Source organism: Dryobates pubescens, chromosome 22, assembly GCF_014839835.1.
Source record: "Dryobates pubescens isolate bDryPub1 chromosome 22, bDryPub1.pri, whole genome shotgun sequence".
NCBI classification, from domain to species: Eukaryota; Metazoa; Chordata; class Aves; order Piciformes; family Picidae; genus Dryobates; species Dryobates pubescens.
The window spans coordinates 19,752,463-19,771,935 of NC_071633.1; the positions used below are offsets into that span (position 1 = coordinate 19,752,463).

Genomic DNA, 19,473 nt, shown 5'->3' on the forward strand with positions numbered 1-19,473 from the left:
CTGAGGCTGAGCCGCTGCCCGCCGCTGAGGACCCGGGCAGCGGCTGCCCAGGCTGCCAGGCTGCCCGCAGCAGCCAGGGCTGCCTGAGCTCCTGCACGCACTGCTTCTGCCCTCCCTGCATCGAGGAGTGGTCCCACAGCAGGTTCTCCTGCCCCTACTGCCAGCAGCCTCTTCACCACCCGTTCCCACGGCAGGGAGTGCGGTGCCAGGAGCGGCACCACGGGCACGGCCCCTCGCCCCCCCGCAGCGATGGGCGCTGGGCAGCGAGAGGGAGCTATCAGCATCCCTCAGGCCAGAGCCGTCCTGGCAGAGGCCGTGGTGATGCCCAGGCCAGAGGGGCAGAGCGGGGGGGCAGGAGGAGAGCAGGGAGGAGATGGCAGGATGAGGCTGAGCGCGGCTGGGGGCAGGCTGTCCTGGCATCGCCAAGGAGCAGCCGGCGGCACTGGCGAGCAGGCTGGGGCTCCTCCGGCCAGCGGCGTGCAGCAAGGAGCCGCTCCCGGCGCCGGCCCCGCAGGAACAGCAGCCGAGCTCGGGGGCAGCGCTCACGGCGCCACCGCCGCAGGCAGCGGCGGCAGAGCAGGCACCAGGACAATGCCCCTGCCTGGCACAGACCACGGAGCAGGCAGTCCCACGGGCGAGGCCAGGAGATGCACGCAAGGCATGGAGCCTGGGACCCCTCTGCAAGACACAGGCGGCAGAGGAGCAGGAGGGAGCAGCGGGAGGAGCAAGCGGCGTGGCAGGAAGGGCACAGGTCCCGCAGACACAGGAGCCGACCCTGGGGCAGCTCTGGCAGCTGTGCCTGGTAGCTCACCCTGCCAAGAAGGGACAGGCAGGGGCTGGAGCAGCCAGAAGGTGCAGGAAGGTCTCAAGGCATCACAGCCCAGGACTCCAAATAAACAAGTGGGTGTCATGAGCAAAAGCTTCCTGGACTTCAGTTTGTGCCTTTGTGTCTGTCCTCTCTGGGGCCTGAGGGGCCAGGCAGGGAGCTGAGGGGGTCCCCACAGCCCCACCTTGGCTCTCCACCTCTTGGCTCCCATTCATTTGTTCTGTACTTTTCCAGGCCCAGACTTGACCTTCCTGGCCCTCAGCCTCCAACCCTTACAGTCACCCTGTGACTGTCCACCTTCCTGCCCCCTAGGCCCAGAGCCTGGGCAAGCAGAGCAGCTGAGCATCGTGCCCATGGCCATGATGTCTGCTGGATGGAAGAAGAATGCTGCCCCTGGGTCCCTGAGTGGGGCCACACAGGAGTTAGAGCTGAGCTCTGGCCTCTGCCCCGCAAGGGCTACAGGATCCTGCTTGTGCAGACCCTGCTCTGTTGGAGCCACACTTTCCTTGGTCATCTTCCTTCCTCAGAGACTTGCTTCAGTAGACCTGGACTCCATGCAGATGGTGCTGTTCTCCTCAAAGCTGAGCAGCTCCCAAAGCCTCTCCTGGGGACTGTGCCCAGGGAAGATGCTGGCAACCCTTCTGTGTGCTGGACGCTCGCTCCAGAGCTCTGCTTCCACCCTTGCAGAGCAACAGCCACTGAGCAAAGATCCAAACCAGTGCTGATGCAACCAAAAAACCCCAAACACAACAAAACCCCAAACCAACAGAACCAAAACAACCACCCCCCCTCCCCACCCCCCTCACCCCAAATAAAACCCAAACAAAGACCACCCAAAAACCCAGCCCCCCAAACCCCAAGCTCTTGAAGTGCAAATGGCTTGGAGCTGCCCCATGGCAGAGCGCTCCTGGCCAGCACTGCTCTGAGGGAGGGCAGCAGTCCACCAGCTGCCACAGTCTGCCACTTCAGGAGGTCTTCACAAAAACTGGCACCTCTGCCAGGCTGGCAGAGTAGTTCCTGAGCAGGGTGCCCCCATCGAAGACACGGGCAGAGCTGGTGTCCCTCCACAGGAGCCCAGCCCCAGGCAGGTAAATGTCTCTCCCTCTTTGCCCTTTTTCTGTTATTGGGGCAACCAGGACCTGCAGTGGAAACAACAGCAAGAGATTGAGCTCCTGGGGGCTGAGCTGCACCCTGCCTGCACCAGGCAAACCACGAGGCTGAAGGGACAAGCAAGCAGCCAGAGAAGAGGAGCAGCTCTGGCTCCTGGCTGCAAAGGAAGGGACACATCCATGCCTGCAGCAGAAGCTGCCGAGTGCAAGGCTTCCTGAGCCGTGGTGGGGAAGACCATGGCAGTGGCCTTTGAGATCAGCCCTGCCAGCAGGAGCCCCTCGAGTCCCTCCAGCTCCTGGTTTGGAAGATCTGAACGAAGAGCCCCAGCAGGAGTCAGCTTCCTGCAGAGCAAAGCTGCTGCTCCCAGGCTGAGCAAGACAGGGTGGGTGAGGGGGCACAGGCTGGCCTGGAGACCCCAGGTGCTGCAGGTGCAGCTTCTCACGAGCTCTTGCAAGATTGCATTGGGAACTGGTGGCACAGAGCCAGGGCAAGAGACATCCCTGTGCCACTCAGCAGGCTTGTGGCAGCATTGGGGACCCCTCTTTGCCCCCAGCTGCCCTCCCAGGGCATTCAGTCCCCACGGTTCTTACCTCATCCCCAATGAGAAACTCATCCTCGATGGTGAAGGCTGTGGGGTCTGTGGGGCTGAGCCACCAGGCTGGCCTGAAGATGGGGTGCCCCAGGTGCAGCCACTCCTGGCTGTACTTCAGGAGCAGGGGCACCACGAAGTCCCGGTGCCTCCGGATGCACTGCCTGGTCAGATTGACCACCTGCAGCGTGGGGAGCAGCAAGAAAGCCACCACAGGGCTGAGCCAGCAAACAGCAAAGCCAGCAGAGCAACCTCCCAGCTACAGCTGTGCCTCAGGGGGGAGAGGCTGCCACACTGCACCGTGCTGGCCCAGCTGGGGCAGCTGGCAAGGGGCAAACAGGCTCAGTCCAGACCGAGTCCCAGTTGGAGTCATGGAATGAGGTTGAAAAAGCCTTCCCAGGGAATGGAGGCCAAGCATTGACCTAACACTGCCAGGGCACCACCAAACCATGGCCCCCAGCACCACAGCTTTGAAACCCCCCCAGGAAGGAGGACTCCACCACTGCTATGGGCAGCCTGGGCCAGGTCTTGACAACCCTCGAGGGGAAGAAATTGTTCCTTGTGCCCAGCCTGAACCTCCCCTGGGGCAGCTTGAGGCCATTGCCTCTCATCCTGTTTGTTCCTTGGGAGGAGACTAACCCCCACCTGGCTCCAGCCTCCTTGCAGGGCGTCTCAGAGCCAGAAGGTCTCCCCTCAGCCTCTTTTTCCCCAGGCTGGGCAGTCCCACGCCCCTCAGGTGTGGAAGCTCTCTGGACATTAGCTGTGGAAGCTGAGGACAGTGGCTGGGAGGTGATCACTGCCCTGCTGTTGGTGTCTTTAACCAAGGCATTGAGCTCTTTCTGCTGGCTCAGAGAGCTGATGACATCTACCCTGCTGTGGCCTCATTTTGTCCCTGCTCTGAAGGTGACAGCCCCGGGGAAAATGTCTCCAAAGAGATCTGGAAGGTGACTCTGCAAAGGCTGCAGATCATTATTTGAGCAAACATTTCCAGCAGCCCAAGGGAAGGGGAGGCCCAGGGGTGATTGCTGGGGGTGCTGTGGGCACCACCCCCCCTCGGCTGCACAGAGCCAGGAGCTGCAAAGCCACCAGGGTGCAGCCAAAGCAGCGCTGGGAGCGTGAAGGGCCCTGGCTGCTGGGGCAGGGCAGCAAGAAGAGCACCATCAGTTTTAGCCTCAGCCTCCCCCCTCAGGGACCCAAATGGATTCTGGGGGGTGTTTGCCACGGAAGGGACCTGGTGTGCTGCTCTATGGGGCACAGGGACACGTACCCAGGGGTCACAGCAGAGCCAGGGGGGTGTGCTGAAGGCCATCACGGGGAGGAAGGTCACAATCTGCAGCCACCGCACGTACAGCTCCGGGTCCGCTGGGCTGTCGCTGGCCAGGGTCCCTCCTGCCGGGGACAAGGAGCTGAGTGAGGCATCTCGAGGTGGGATGAGTCCCAGAGGACCTGCTCCCCACGCAGGCAGAACAGGTCACCCTCTTGCAAAAGGAGCTGAGCTTTCCCCACCCCCAGTCTCCTTCCCTGAGCACATCAGACATCCATCTCTGGCCAGACCAGAGAGGCTTGGAGATGCCTCAGGGCTCTCTAAGGGTTAGCAGAACGCTGGAAGGGACCTGCCCCCTGCAAAGCAAAGCACTGGGGCAGTGCTGGGCCTCCTGCCACCTGGATGCAGAGACAAAGCATCACAGGGATGACTCCTGCAGCTCAGGCCCCTCCAAGCCCATAGTGAAAAGTGGTGCAGAGGCAGAGTATTGCTACTGAGTTAATCAGGAATTAATTAATCTAGTGGAAATGCATCCCAGTTCCCCTCTGAAACTCCAGTGAGGGGCTGGGGAAGGGCTGGAGAGGACAGGATGGGCCAGGGACAGGCTTGCTGGGGTGCTCCAGCTCCACTGTGCTGAAAGCCTGGCCCAGCTTCCCCTGGGAACAGCTCACATGCCCAAGGCTGGGGGCTCACCCAAGCCCCCCACAAAGCCCTGCTCCTCCTGAGTCTTTGCCCAGCCCGGGGGGCCCCTGTGCACTGCTGCAGGTCTCCAGCTGTGGGGAGCTGGCCCAGACACCACCAGCAGCTGCAGCAGGGGTGCAGCTCGCCTGCAGCAAAGCCAAGCTGAGCAGCTCTGCAGGGAGGGCCCTGGCACAGCCTCAGCAGCTGAGCCTCATTTTCTAAGGAAAGCTACCTAAAAATAGAGCCCAAACTGAAACACAGCTCCAGTCCCTTTCCAGGACTGGCTTTGCAGCTCCACTCCCTGCACAGCCTCTGTGTGTCTGGGAGATGTTTTGGACACCAATCAGCTCCAGGAAGGGGCAGCTGAGCTGCCTGGCCCCCAGGAGAGGGTTTTTCTTGAGTCTCTGAGGTTCTCACTTCAGGACTTCTGAAGCCCTTGTCCTTAGGGGCAGAAATCCCAACCTGTTGCTTCAGGACTGTTTCCCAGCCAGGAGCCTGGGCAGGCAGCTTCAGGCCAGGGGCTCTGTCTGAGTCCTGCTGCCTGGGTGTCAGCTGCAGCAAAGCTGTGGGAGCTGTGGGCTGGAGCTCTGCAAGGAGCACCCCCAGAGACCTGCCTGCTTCTGGGGCTGCCTTCTCAACTCAGCAGCAGAGGCTTTGGTTTCTCCCTCAGCTTGAGGTAACTAACTGGAAGTCAGCCAGGCTGAACCTGCAGGAGCCTTCAGGTCACAGAACGATGGAGGGGTGGAGTGTGGAAGGGACCTCCAGGGGCCATAGAGTCTAACCCCCCAGGGCAGGCCACACAGGAGCACAGCCAGATGGGTCCTGAGAGTCTCCACAAAGGAGACTCCACAGCCTCTCTGGGCAGCCTTCTGCAGGGCTCCAGCACCCTCCCACTCAAGAAGTTTCTCCTCATGTTGAGGTGGAACCTGCTGGGTTCCAGTCTGCCCCTTGCCCCTTGCCCTGCCACAGGACCCCACTGAAATGAGCCTGGCCCCTTCTGGGCACCCACCCTTCAGAGAGGCATTAAGCAGATCCCCTCTCAGGCCTCTCCTCCTCTCCTCACGAGACAAGGACCCTCAGAAGGGTCTTGGGATCAAAGTGCCTCCAGCCTTCCCCCAGCACACCCAAGGGGGGTGGTGCAGAGGTCTCTCCCACCCTGTCTCACCTGGACAGCTCCTGCCAAAGCCTCAGCAGGAAGGGCAGCAGCAGGGGAAAGGCAGAGAGGAGCTGGTTACCTACTGCCTCGGGGATGAAGAAGCTGTAGCCCAGGAGGCTGTAGTGCAGCACGGAGGGGATGAGTCCCTTCAGCCCTGCGTGGCTCCAGTCGGGGTGCAGAGGGCTCATCTGGACCCAGAGGGGGAGGTGGCTGGATCTGGGGGAATCAAGCACAAAGCCACCGGCTCAGGTGGCTCACAGGGACCCAAGCTCCCCGGCCTGGCTGCCTTGGCAGCCACTGTGGCCAGATGTGAGCTTCTCCAACTGTGTGGCCTCTGTGGAGGGAAACCAGTGCTCCCCAACACCACTCCCACCCTCTGTGCCCACCCCCGAGTTTGGCAGCCCCACTCTTCCTTCTCCACAAATCCTCTCTTCAAAGGTCTCTCTCTCCTGGCCTGATCTCATGAGGACCATGCTTTGGTGGTCACCTTGAGAGCAGCAGAGCCACCCTCTGGGCTGCAGCATCTTCTTGCTACCTCTCCTACAGCAACACCAACCCGGGCGGGGGGAATGCTCACAGAAGCCACACCACCAGCTGGGGAATCCCAGCAGCACACTCAGCCCTGGGTTCAATTGGTTCTCCACATCCAAACAGCCTTTCTGGTGGCCAAAAAGGGACAAATCTGGAGCTTCACAATGAGCTTTGCCTTGGAAAAGGGTCTGGAGCTCACCTAACCCAGGGCAGGGGTTTGGTCTGAGTCTACCTGCTCCTGGAGTCTGGCTTCCCCCTCTACCTCCCAGCCTTCTGCTGGCTCCTGGAAGGTCCTCCCAAGGACACTTTGCCATCTCAGGAGGTGGTGAGGCTGACTTGCTGCTTTATGAAACACTTCTGGTATGGAAGCTGCCCCCCAGGAAAGGTTAGGTCATGTATGGACAGAGAAATGGTTGGGAAAAGGGATTTCCCCCACTCTGGTTCTGCAGATGGCTGAGGAAGAGCCCCTGGCCACCTCGGGGGGTGGCACTTGGCTTTTGCTTGGGAAGGAGGTGGCTTGGAGCTGCCTTCTCCTGCAGTTCACCATCCACACCTCACCTGCAGCAGGAGATGCAAAGGGGGCAGCCCCTGCAGCTCCAGTGGCCATAGACACCGAGGTGCTCTCTCACTGCACCTGGCATCGATGTCTCTAAGCAGTTTTGTGCTCTGAGACACAAAAAAACAGAATGAAAGTCCTCCAAAGGGAGGGGAGGAGGAGAGAGCAGAGGTGAGAGCCTCCACGCCTCAGCTAATGCCCTCACCCACCTCCACGCTGCTGCCCTGGGTGCCCAGCAGTGCCTCAGCACCCCAAAGGCACCTCCCGACCGTCCCCTCAGCCACCCCCCAAGCACCCCAGCGAAGCAGCTGCTGCTCGGTGCCCACCTGGCACCGGCGCTGATGACCGTGGCGTTTCCCAGCCTCGCCAGTGCCGCCGCCAGGGCCGTGGTGTAGCTGTCCCCTGCCAGCTCAGCCGGGGGCTGGACATCCTGCTCCAGGAAGGCATTGCCCTCTGCGCCCTCGAAGGCCAGGTAGGCAGCTCCCAGCGCCTGCCGCAAGCGCCGGGCGCGACCCAGGAACCAGCCCAGGGCTGCCTCGCTGGTGGCGTTGAGGCGGGCACAGAGCTGCCCCTTCCAGGTGGTCAGCAGCGGCACCTGTGGCACAGGGTGGGCACTGCTGTCAGACACCAGGGACACCGTGCTGCAGCCTGCCGCCGCTCAAAGGGGGCTCCGGGGCGGGGGGGGGACAGACCTTTGAGCAGGGTCAGGACCAGGGCTGATGGCTTAGCCTAGAAGGGGCAGATTCAAACCGGAGAGAAGGGAGAAGCTCTTCCCCATGAGGGTGGTGAGACCCTGTCCCAGGCTGCCCAGAGAGGTGGGGGATGCCTCATCCCAGGTCAGGTTGTTAGGGGCTCTGAGCAGCCTGCTGTGCTTGCAGCTGTCCCTGCTGGCTGCAGGCAGGTTGAGCCTAACTGCCCTTCAAAGGTCCCTTCCAGCCCAACTCGTGCCATGAAACAGCAGCCCCTGGGCACAGGGCTGGAGGCTGCCAGCTCTGCCCTCATCCTCTCTACCCACAATCTGCACCACTCTGGTGCAAGGTGCAGAGGTGAAACCCTCTCTCAGCCTGCCCTGAGACTCCCTAGGTTGGTGGGAAAGCCACATCTCACTCCAGTGGCTGCCGTGGAGGGACCTGGGGGCAGCTCCTGACTGTTGGCTGCTTCCCAAACACCTTTTGGGCTTGGAATTTTGAGAGCTGCTCCCCCATGAAGCAGGAGGAGAGCTGCTCCCCCGGGGGGGTTAGGCTGTGCCCTTCTGCAGGTCTTCAGCGACTCATAGAACTGCAAGGCTTGGAAGGGACCCCGAAGATGACCTGGTCCAACCTTGCCCTGCCCCAGGACACCACTGGAAAGCAACTGGCTCCTGCTCCCTGAGCTCCTCTCAGCCTTCTCCAGGCTGAACAGCCCCAGGGCTCTCCACCTTTCCTGGTCAGAGAGATCTTCCAGGCCCTTCATCATCCTCATCAGCCTCCCTTGGACACTCTCCAGCAGTTCCCTGTCCCTCTGGAACTGGGGAGCCCAGAGCTGTACACCACAGTCCAGCTGTGGCCTCCCCAGGGCAGAGCAGAGAGGGAGGAGAACCTCCCTTGAGCTGCGGCCACACTCTTCGGACTGCACCCCAGGCTCTAGCTTTGATTTCAGGCTGAGCAGCAGGCTGGGGGGCTGGAGGGGGTCACGTACCGAGCAGCCCCCGCCGCGGAGCTGCAGGCTGAGCCAGGAGCTCTCCGCGGTGCCGTCCCGCAGCGAGCGCAGGAAGAGCGGGGAGGAGATGCTGGTGTAGGGAGACAGCGTGAGGGAGACCTGCAGAGGCTCCACCAGGGCAGGGTCCCAGGCACGGGAGGGGTCCTGCCTCTTCCCCCGCTCCGAGGAGAGGTCCTCCTGCGGGGAGGGGACAAAGAGGGGCTGCAGAGTGACACCCAGCACCAGCTGCCTGATGTCACCGTGTGTGGGGGGGTGAAGCTCCAAAGCGAGCATCCCTCTTCAGAGGGGGGAGGCTCACAGCCCCCACCCCGCAGAGCTGTGCTTGCGCCGCACAGGAGAGGTTTGGAGTCATAGAGTCGAGACTGGAAGGCCACCAGTTCCAACCCCAACCCCAGCGCTGCCAGGGCACCCCCAAACCCTGTCCCTCAGCACCACAGCTTGGAAACCTCTCCAAGGATGGAGGCTGCACCACTGCCAGGGTGGCCAGGCCTTGACAACCCGAGGGGAAGAAATTGTTCCTTGGGGCCCCCCAGTCATTTGCTGTCATCCTGCCCTTGTTCCCTGGGAGAGGAGACCACCCCCCACCTCCAGCCTCCTCTCAGGGAGCTGTAGGGAGCAACGAGGTCTCCTTCAGCCTCCTCTTCCTCAGGCTCAACACCCACAGGTCCCTCAGCTGCTCCTCACCAGACCCTTCCCCAGCTTTGCTGCCCTTCTCTGAGCCCACCCCAGCACCTCAATGTCCTCCTTGGGGTGACGGGCCCAAAGGTGACCCCAGGATTTGAGATGTGGCCTCAGCAGTGCCCAGTCCAGGGGGGCGATTCCTGCCTTAGCCCTGGGCAGTGTGGTGCCAAGAGCAGGGCTGGTGGCAGCTCCCCTTTTGCCTTCCAAGCCCAAAGGTGGGCGGGGCAGGGCGGGGCAGGGCGGGGCAGGGCGGGGCATACCGCAGCAGCCAGGACAGCAGTGCAGTGCTCCCCCAGGGCCAGGACCCCCTCCTGCAGGCGATGCCTCTTCAGCCTCCTGGCCAGGGAGCGCAGGCCCCGTCTGACCCTGGCAGCCGAGCTGGCAGGGCCCTGGTACCGCCAGAGCGGAGACCTGCGTGGCAGAGACAGCTGGGGGTGGCACCACGCGCTGGCACGAGGGCTGGCGGAGCAGCCCCGCAGCCAGCAGCCTCTTACCCGAGGAGGGCCGCGTCGGGCAGTGCCCGCTGCTGCCGCGCCAGCCGGCCGCCCACGTGGCGCTGGGCAGTGGCCACGTCCGGGCTGAGGCACAGCTGGTAGCGCAGGGGCGCCGCGGCTCTGCCCGCCGGCGTCTCCAGGCAGAAGTGGCTGTGGCTCTCCAGGGAGAGCAGCAGGGGCACCTCGGGGGCCACCGTCACCGTCACGCCTGCGGGCAGAGGAGAGCAGCTGTGGGAGCACAGAACCCTTTTGGCTGTCGTGGAATTGCCTGGGCTGGAGAAGGCCTCTGGGGTCACCGAGTCCAACCCAGCCCCACCACAGCCACCAAACCCTCTCCCCAGTGCCATGGCCACAGCTTTCTGGACTGCCTCCAGGGATGGGGACTCCGGCACCGCCCTGAGCAGCCTGTGCCAGGCCCTGACCGCTCTGGCAGGAAAGGAATTGTTGCTAGTCTCCCACCCAAACCTTCCCTGGCACAGTTTCAGTCTGCTGCCTCTCATTTTATCAGCTGGCCCTGGTGAGAAGAGACCTCCCAGGTGCTGGAGAGAAAAGACCTCTCAGAGGAGGCATCTGGGGATCCATCCCTTGGGTCCTGCTGCCGTCAGGAGGGGATCTCGAATCCAGAGACTCCTCCCCTGCTCTGAGCTGAGTTGCTTCATGGATAAGGAGAGGGACGGAGGGGTTGAAGGAGCAGAGGCTGGGCAGGGAGGCTGTGCTCACCTGTGGAGCCTAGGAAGTATCTCTCCAGGACAGGTCCATAGCCAGAGGGGTTCTTGCCGAGGTCACCGCTCAGGAAGGGCTGTGCAGGGCTCTGGGCACCGTTGAGTGGCCAGCGCTGGGCACGGAGGCTTGCGCCACCGTACCAGGAGACGTTGGCCATGGAGAAGCAATCCTGCAGCAGAGAGCACCACCAGGGGCTGAGCAACACCTCGGGCTGAGGATGAAGGGGGCAGCAGCTGTGTCTGGAGAGGAGACCCCCTGCACCTGATTGCAGCCAGGGCACAGGCTGGGACAATCCCAACCCCAGGAGTTGTAGCTGTGCCCTCCACCCTCTGCCTCCCACCTCTCCCCCAGCAGAAGCCTTTTGGGTTCCCTCCAGGACAAGTGCTGGGCTTCCAGGTACAGGGAATGCTGAGGTTCCACCCAGCTGCTTGAGGTCGCAGCCTTGACATCCCCAGCCTGGACCCAGCAGGTTTTGCCCCAAAGCCTCCAAAGCTTTCCTCTTTCTGCGAGGTGGGGGTGCAGCAGGACTCAGCCCCCTGTGTGACCTTGCACCTGGGGACAGCCTGGGGACCGGGGGCTGGGCAGAGAGGGATCCGGGGACTCCAAATTCAACCCACGCAATTCTCTCCCCCCCGCCCCGACCCCACCGGAGCCCCGATCTGGTTTCTGCTGCGGGGGCAGCGGGAGGTGAAGCCTCAGCGAGGGGTGGGGAGAGGAGATGTAAATTATTAAAGTGGAAACGCTAGAGGCTCCAAATCGCTGTTGCAGGTGACAGCTGAACCAGCTGCACCCGCGGGCAGGGAGGGCGAAAAAGCCTGCTCGGAACTCTTCAGTTTCACTGCAGCAGAGCCAGAGTTTGGGGGTTAGAGTTTCTGCGGTGTTAACAAGCGGGGAGAATCCTATCCTCTGCGGCTCATCCTCTCAGCTGCCCCAGACCGACGGCAGCGGAGGAAAGCAGCCCCAGCGGCTGCGTTCGGGCAGCGCCTTCCAGCCGCTCCAGCCACCGCCAGCCGGAGATGCACGGCTGAAGGGGCAGAACTCCCCGGCCCTGCAAGCCCCCCGCCCACGGTCTGCCGGGGCTCTCCCTCCCACTCCTTAGGGCTGGCCTGCAGAGTCTGCTTTCATTTACCCGAGGGGGAAAGCCGGGGAGGGTAGGAAAAGCCCCCCCGTAAATCTTTGCAGCAGACGAATCCATCCCTAGAGAGCTGCTGCATTGTGTCTGTGGTTGGAGGAGACCTTCCGCTCCTCGCCTTGCTTGCCAGCATTGTGCTCCCGGCTGGTTATTTATTCTGTCTCCCTGTAAACACAGCTCTCCCACCCCGGGGTTACCAGCGGGGCACTGGCAGGAGGCAGCCACCCCCCCGGGTGGTTTGGGAGCTGAGCATCCCGGCATGAGGCTTCCAGAGAGGCTTCTCCCACCCGGACCCTTGAGCTACCGGAGGCTATGGAAGCTGGGCTGCCCCCACCCATGGTGACCTCACGACCATGCTTAGAAATCACACATCCGAGCCAAAGCAGGGAGATTCACCCCAGGTCACAGAAGGGCCGGGGGGTCCCCGTTACCTTCAGCACCACGTCGGGGCGCAGCGGGGTCCAGTGGACGCCATAGCACTCGGTGCCGGGGGCTGGCGGGGGCTCGAGGGACAGACGGAGCTCGGCGTCCTCCTCCCAGGCGTAGCAGAAGGTGCCACCATCGTGCCAGCAGTGGTCCCGTGGCGGGGGCGGCTCGGCAGCCGGCACACCGCCCACGGCGATGAGCGCCACGGTCCTGCCCGCCGGCAGCGCCCGCAGGAGCAGGGCCCCGCGACGGCGCTCCCACAGCACCCCCCCGGCGCGGCCGCGCAGCACCCACTCCTCCGGGGACTGCTCCACCGCCTGCCAGGAGATGATGCCAATGGTCATGGCGAAGAAGACGGCGACGCCGAAGCAGCCGAGGGCTCCTTTCCAGGGCTCCGTCATCTCCCGGAGGCCCAGGGTCCAGTTGGCCTCGGGGAGCTGCCCGGTGTGGCGGCTGAGCGGCATGGCGCCAGGGGATGCTCCTGCTCCTCTTCCTCCCTCCCTGCAGCAGCACAGAAAGAAAACTCGCGGAACCTCCGCAGCCTCTGCTCCTGCACTGCCTCGGAAGAGCACAAAAACAAAGACAAGAGTTTCAGCCCCCAGGACGGCAGCAGCTCTCCTGCTGGAAGCAGCCAAAGGTGAGAGCAGGCTCTTGTGCAGCCTCCCTCTCCGCCCTGCCGTGGGCAAATCCTGCTGCCAGGCTCTCACTGGCTGCCACAGTGGCTCCACCACAAACCCCAGTGCTGGGTGCCAGCTCAGCCCCTTGGCACAGCTGGTGGAACCCGCTCAGCGATGGCACCCAGGGCGCAGAGCCCACGCAGCCAACAGCCACGGGAGGGAACGTGGAGAGCAGCCAAGGGGAGCCCCCAAGGGCTTTGGGGTTGTGTTTAGTGGGGCAGCAAGAAACAGCTGGGGGTGCAGGAGAGGGGAATGCCACGGCAGGATGCCATCCCCTTCCCTTCCACCCTTGAAAGGATGTGATTAATGCAGGGGGCAGAGGGACCTGTGGGCATGCTCCAGCGAGGAGGGCTGAGCCCTCGCTTGAGGGAATGGCCACCCAGCGCTCCAGCTGGGCAAGAGGCCACCAGCAGTGACAACCTTATGGGGTGGCACTGGCTTGCCCTCATGTCCTTGGCTGCCCAGATGCTGCCATCTCCATCCCACCACGCTGCACATCAGGCCCAGATGCCAGCTCTCCCCAGCACCCACCCACCACACCCTGCCACCCGCTCCCAAAGGCACATCCCTTTACCTAAGGGCTGGGTAAAAGGTTGGCCAGCGGTGCCCAGAAGTGCCTGTCACTGGCTGGGCACTGCAGCTCCAGTGCCTCTCCAGCTGTTGGGTTGGCAGCAGCTTTTCCTTCTCCGTCCCCGAGGTCGTTTTCCCTCCTGGCCACCCCTGCAGCCAAGGCAACCTGATCCAGCCTGACCCAGGAGTGTTATCCAAGACGGCACAGAGCTCCCTCCCACCCCTCTGCCTGCAGCCTGCACCTACCTCCGGGCAGCTGCCTCAGAAACAGAAGCAGGAGAGGAAAGGAAAATCATTTCCAGAAGCTTTTGCTTCTAGGGAATGGCTGGGAAGGGACTCCTGGCACAGCTCTCGAGGCTGAGTCCCTGCTGCAAGCTGCAACCCCTCACGGAGGGAGCTCGGCAGAGCTGAGCCCCTGCCCGGCTGCTTTGGCTCTTCTGCTGGTTTGACTGAGTGTATTTTGGAGGGGTTCACTTTGCTTCAGCCTCACTCTAACCAGGCTGCTTGGGTCCCCCTTGGGTCATCCCCAGGGCTGCAGGACCAGTGGGGGCTGCTGGCACCTGAGTGCTGAGCACCCTTGCAGAGGCGAGCAGCTGCATGGGGCTGGTGCAGCTCCCAGCAGTGCAGGAAGCTCTCCAAACCTGGGATTCCCATCCCCTTCCCATGCCCTACAGGCTGGTCCCAGCAGTCCTCCCCCCGCCCAGGGGTGAGCAGGGGCTTCCCAGCAATCAGAGACTTAGGAGTTTTCCCAGCCTGTATCCAGGGAAAGCTCCTGACAGCCCCAATCCCTGAACCCAAAGACTCACCCCAGGAGGTGCTGCTCTTCAGGAGGGCCTTGGGATGGCTGAATCCACCAGGAGAATCCTTGCCTGAGAGAGGTTAGTCCCTGGAGAGGCCCTTGCCTACAGGATGAATCTTCCCCTTCAGCTCAGGCGATGTCCAGCAGGAGATGGAAGGAAAACTGGGCTGATTGTATTGGGGTGAGCAGCTCCCAGCTGCCAGGAGGGGAGAAAAGGTCACATCCAAGCTGAGGAGAAAGGACCAGGAGAAGCCAAGGCTTGGAGGCGAGGTGCAGGGCGATGAGAGATTCACCAGGGAAGCACTGGAGGGACCACAGCAGTCTGGGTGCAGGGGAGAGGGCTGGGTGTGAAGTGCCAAAGAGGTTACAGCTCCCATGGGGTACCCCCCCAAAAGCTATCAGGGTTATTATGGACCTAAAACCACTCAAATAAAGGGAAGAAACGTTACAAAATGAGGAAGGAGGACTGGTTCCTGCAGCAGGGAAGACAGCAGCCAGGCTGTAGGACCTGTGCTGCCCAAGGCAGCCCACAGCCTGGGAAAGGCAGCAAGGGGAAGCCAGTGAAGCCTTGTGGTGATCCAGAGCTCCTGGGGAGCCTAGAGCCAAGGGGCAGGAGGCAGGAGTCCTGGGCTGGGCTGGGAGCCTCTCCTGAGGCTCTGTAAATCTTTTTTACTTGGCTACAAACCATGCAGAAATGGGGAAGGGAGACCAGAAAAATCCCCTCAGGGATGAGGTTGCGGTTCCTGGTGCACCAGGAGAGTTTAATCCCCCAGGGCAGGGCAGGGTGGGAGGCAGTGGGAGCCCTACAAGTCCTGCAGAGCTGCAGCAGGCTCAGCAGTTCCTCACTGCTCCCCCGGAGCAGGCTGGGGGGGGGGAGGGGGCTGCCTGCTGGGGCTTGCTGGGCAGCAGCAGCAGCTCAAGGCAAAGCTCTGTCACAAGGTGCAGGATTAAATCACATCCACGGGGTGGGAGAGGGGCCACGAACTGCTCCAAGATGGGATTAGAGGAACCCAGGAGGAGGGAGGGGGAGAGGGGGCTACACTTGGGTGGGATCCCGGGGGGATGTGTTTAAGCCTTCCTTAACAAGCAGCCCAAGCCTCCTCCCCATCCCCAGAGGAAAAGCCCTGCAGGGGGGGAGCAGCTCAGCGTTTTGCCAAGTCACAGCAGGGGTTAGGGCTGGAGCCCCTTCCCCGCCCTCTTCCCAGCTCCTTTTACCTGGGGTGGAGCCGTGGCGCCGTCGGGGGTCGCAGCAGGACCTGGCTCCTGCCAGCAGCCCGGCGCCGAGCTTGGCCTCCGCTGGCCAACGACAACCTCCTCTCCTTGAGCCGTCCCAGGAGCACAAACACTTGGGGCTGCTCCTCCTGACTTGCAGCCAGCCGAGCCGGATGCTTCCCACAGAGGGATCTGCACACTTCTGAGTCTCCTCCTCTGCCAAACGGGACATCTGCTCCCCCCTCCTGACCCCACAGGTCTGCAGCGGCCTCAGGCTCTTCATCTGACATCTGCTGAGGCTTCCCCAGCCCCCTGGGTGTGGGGGGACACATCTGCCCCCTCCAAGGGCTCCGATTTCCAAACCCTCCAGGACTTCTCCTGGGGTGGGTGGCTGCAGCTCCCTGGGGCTGCTGCTGCCCAGGGAAGGGAGGAGCAGCTGGGAACACTTCTAACCCAGCAGCACCAATAAGCAGAGCTCAAAAAGCAAAGCTTTTGGGGGCAAGCATCCAGAAATCAGGGACTAGGGCTGATTCCCACTGGGACTGGGGTTCTGCTTCTCAGCAGACCCTGAAGGTCACACACAGAGCCCTGCTGCCACCTTTCATCCCCTCTGGGCAAGCAGAGCACAGGAGGAGCTGCAGGGATCTGCCAGAGGTGAGGAGCAGAGGGCTGGCTGCTCGTGGAGGGGACCTGCCCTCACCATCAATATTTTCCTGCAGCCTCAGAGCAGCAGAGGTGGCAGCCAGAGGCTCCCAGCAGCACCCCAAGGCCTCCCTGGGGGCTGTTTGGGGCTCTCAGTGCTGCTTTATTTGAATAAAGAATAAAGGAGAGAGGGAGGGAGGTGAGGGCTGGCCAAGAGCAAGAGGAAACTGCTGGCAGCAGCAAAAGGGCCTCCAGGACTTGGGCTCTCTCCTCCAGGTGCCCTGGGGAAGCAGCCTCATCCCCCAGGCTCTGGCCAAGCTCAGGCTCTGGGCAGGGGGCAGCAGGATGTGCACCAAGCTTGGGGACATACAGACAGCACTGGGAAGCTGCTGCTGGGGTCAGGCCTCTCCCCCCACACCCTGCCTGCCTGCCCCAGCAGCTGTCTGCATCCCTCCACAGCCTGTCTGAGCTCTCAGGGAGGTCCCACACCGAGCAGCAGCTTTTGGGGCAGGGGCACAGTGCAGTCCCCCCCCCCACCCAGGCCCAGCCACTGCCTGTGGCAGGGGCTCGATGCAGTTGGGAAGCCACAGGCTGCCAACCCCAGCTGCCAATGGGATGGAAGCAGCCCCCTGGTGCCCCTTGTCCTCCCCTCAGCCCAGGCAAAGGCTGCTATTTAGGGGACCCCCGGGCTGGTGAGACCCCCAGTGCACAGGGACCAAGCCTTGAGCCCAGCACACCACAAAACTCACCCAAAGCACTGAAGTGGGAGAGAGGAGCCTGCCCTGCTGGGGAGAGCCACCTCTGCTGTGCTCTTGCCCTCCTGCACCCTGAGCTCCAGCACCCCCTGGGCTGCACATCCTGGAGCCAGGCAGGGAGCCTGCCAGCACCCAGCCTGCCTCAGCTTTTCTGCTCTGAGCTTAACCCAGAGCAGCTGAGCTCAGCAGAGACCAGGAGAGGCTGTGCCTGCTCTGAGTGTTTAAAGGCTGCACCTGCTTGGAGGGTGTCACAGACAGCTCTGCTTCCCCCTTCACCCCCAGGAAGTGCTCTGGGGCTGGGGCAAGGCCAGGCCCAGCCCAGGTTTTGATCCTCCAGGTGAAGTGCCCCAAAAGCCCAAATCCATTGTTTTTAATTGAAGAAACAAACCAACCCCCCAACCAACAACCCCCAAGCAGCAACAAAACAACCCAAAGCAAATTAGGTTGGACAGGAGGAACAATTCCTTCCCAGGAAGGGCTCCCAGGCTCTGGAACAGGCTGCCCAGGGACTCAGGGAGGTGGTGGAGCCTCCATCCCGGGAGGGGTTTGAAAGCTGCAGGATTGTGGTGGCAGTGGCTCAGCAGCACTGTTGGGGTTGTGAGCTCCAGGTGAGTGCTTGGCCTTGATGAGCTCAAAGGACTCTTCCCACCTCAACCCTTCCGTGAGTCCATGGCCCAAGGGCCATGCTTGAAGCTGTCTGTGGCACAGGGAAAGCCTGGGGCAGCGTTCAGCATCCCCAATGGTTTTCAACCCCTCTCAAGCTGTACTCTTGGTGCAGCCCTGAGCTGCTGGGGTTGGGGTGGGTGAGGGAGGTTGGAGGCTCTGTCTTCATAGACACCAGGCTCTTCTGTCCCCATCCTTTGTGGTCAGGCTGCTCCAGTCCCCAGCCCAGCACCTCCCCAAAGCAGCTCTTTCCCAGCCTCGAGCAGCAAACACCTCTGCAGCTCCTGCTGCCAGAACACAGAGTCCAAGCCTGGGCTCCCTGGGAAGTCACAACCCCCCCCCAAATGACCCCAGACCACCACCACCCCCCCCCGAGCCCTCAGCAGCTCCCCCCAGCTCCCCAGCCCCGGGTCTGCTCTGCTCATGAGAGCTGGGATGAGCCAGCATCTCCAGTGCACCCCCACGGGCTGTCCCCCAGGGCACTCGCCTTGCCCCGCGCTGGGGCTGCCCTGCAGCCCTGGGAGGGCTGGGGGTGGGTGACCAAAGGCGAGAGAAAGCCCTTGGCTGGGCACAGGCAGCCCCGGGAGCCGTCTCTGGGGGCTGGGGGGGGACAGGGCTGTCTGTGGAGGTCTGCAGCGGGGAGGGGAGCTGGGGCGAGCAGCCCCCCAGGCTCCGATGCTCCGGAGGAAGCCTCAGGGCACCAATCTCCGCCTGGCATTTCCCAGCGCGGAGCTGGAGGGAGCCAGGAGGGCAGGCGGGGGGCTGGTGGAGGACACAGGAGATGTCCGACCCTGATTGAAGCGGTGCACTCCCCCCGTGCACCCCTGGGCCACCACCTCCGGGAAGGGGAGAGAGCAGGGCGGCACAAGCCCAGCGCCAGGCGCGCAGGCACGACAGCGTCTCGGGCAGAAGCCAGCTTGGGTTTTATTGTCGCAGGAGAGAGCAGCAGACAGCACAAGGAGGTGTCCCTGCCCGCGGCAGGGGCTTGGAGCTGCATGAGCTGCGGGGCTGCTTCCAGCCCGGCTCGGTGTGTGGTGGTCACTGCGGGGGCACACAGCTGTGTGACACCAGCGCAGCCACCTGGGCTCTGCACCAGGAGGGGGAGAAAGGAAGCCGCAGGGAGAAGATGCCCCCAGCTGCCGGCCCTGCCTCTGCCCAGCTCTCGGGGCCTGGGCACCTTCCCTTCGCGGGCAGGGCAGTGAAGGGGCTCCTGCAAGGAGCATCATTTGCACCTCCAGCGTCAGCTCAGCTGCAGCCATGCTTGGGTTTGGCACAGCGCAGCAGCGGCAGGGAGAGGAGCAGCCCCCGGCGCTGCCCGGCACGCAGGAGCCAGAGCGCAGCCTGAGCTCCCAGCCGGTACCGGAGGAGCCTCTGCCTGCAGGATTTGCCTCCCCTCGGGGCGAGGTGCAGATGGGCATCGGGGGCAGGAGCCCCACCAGAGCATGGAGCAGGCATCTGCCGCCTGTGCTGCTGTGCCCGGGGCTGCTCTGGGGGCACTGAGGAGGGCATGCCAAGGACCCCAAAATGCTCAGAAGTGAGGTTTTAGCAAAGCTGTGCCCCAGCCCTGCTGTGGTGCCAGGGCAGCAGCACATGGAAAGGGCTGGGGCAGAGCTGGGCTCTGAAGCTCCTCAGGGCTGGGGGCATGTGGGGGCTGCCCCTCTGCAGGGGCTTCACTTCACAGATCTGGGCACAGCCAGGATGGAAATGCAGCCCTGGGCACTGCCGGCTGGAGATGGGCACACAGGCTGGGCTGGCTCTCCAGGGAGGGACACAGCCCTCTGCCACCATCAATCCACAGGGGGGGTGGGTCTGGGGACATGGAGGGGGGGATGTGGGCAGTGACCACCCCTCAGGGCAGCTGGCCAGGCAGGGAGGGTTTGGACACTTTACCCCCACCCTCCCACCCCAGCAACACTGGTGGTCATGTGCCCCAGGACAGGGGTGGCTGATGAGAGCCCAGGGGGCAGTGTGAACCTTGGGGCCACCCCAGCGTGGTGGGGGCACAGCCAGAACCAGCAGGTGCTCTTATGGGGGTGGCAGAACCCAGGCCAGCCTGGCTGTGCTGGGTCTGAGCCCTGTGGAACAGCCTCTGAGGGCTGAACCACCAGCAGAGATGTCCTTGGGCCACCTGTGCTGCAGAGCGTGCAGGAGGAGGAGGGGGCAGTGAAGGGGTGAAGAACACCTTCCCTGCTGGCACAAAGCCCCAGACCTGGGGGCTTTACAAGGCTCTTGCACCCCAGTCCCACCCTCCCCACCTCAGAGCCTTCCCCTCCTGGAGCCAGCACAGC

General features: G+C 63.0%; 1 protein-coding gene across 1 annotated transcript; it reads right to left on the minus strand.

The window, feature by feature from the left end:
- Positions 1 to 1,698: 1,698 nt before the first annotated feature.
- Positions 1,699 to 12,362, minus strand: LOC104297519 (SITS-binding protein). Its single transcript, XM_054171812.1, has 10 exons — positions 11,873 to 12,362; positions 10,307 to 10,478; positions 9,587 to 9,794; positions 9,353 to 9,503; positions 8,391 to 8,588; positions 7,040 to 7,308; positions 5,706 to 5,842; positions 3,793 to 3,914; positions 2,527 to 2,706; positions 1,699 to 1,965 (listed from the first exon to the last, which is right to left on the minus strand). The coding sequence occupies exons 1-10, from the start codon at positions 12,329 to 12,331 to the stop codon at positions 1,792 to 1,794; spliced, it is 2,070 nt and encodes a 689-aa protein (XP_054027787.1). The 5' UTR covers positions 12,332 to 12,362; the 3' UTR covers positions 1,699 to 1,791.
- Between the last annotated feature and the right edge of the window lie 7,111 nt (positions 12,363 to 19,473).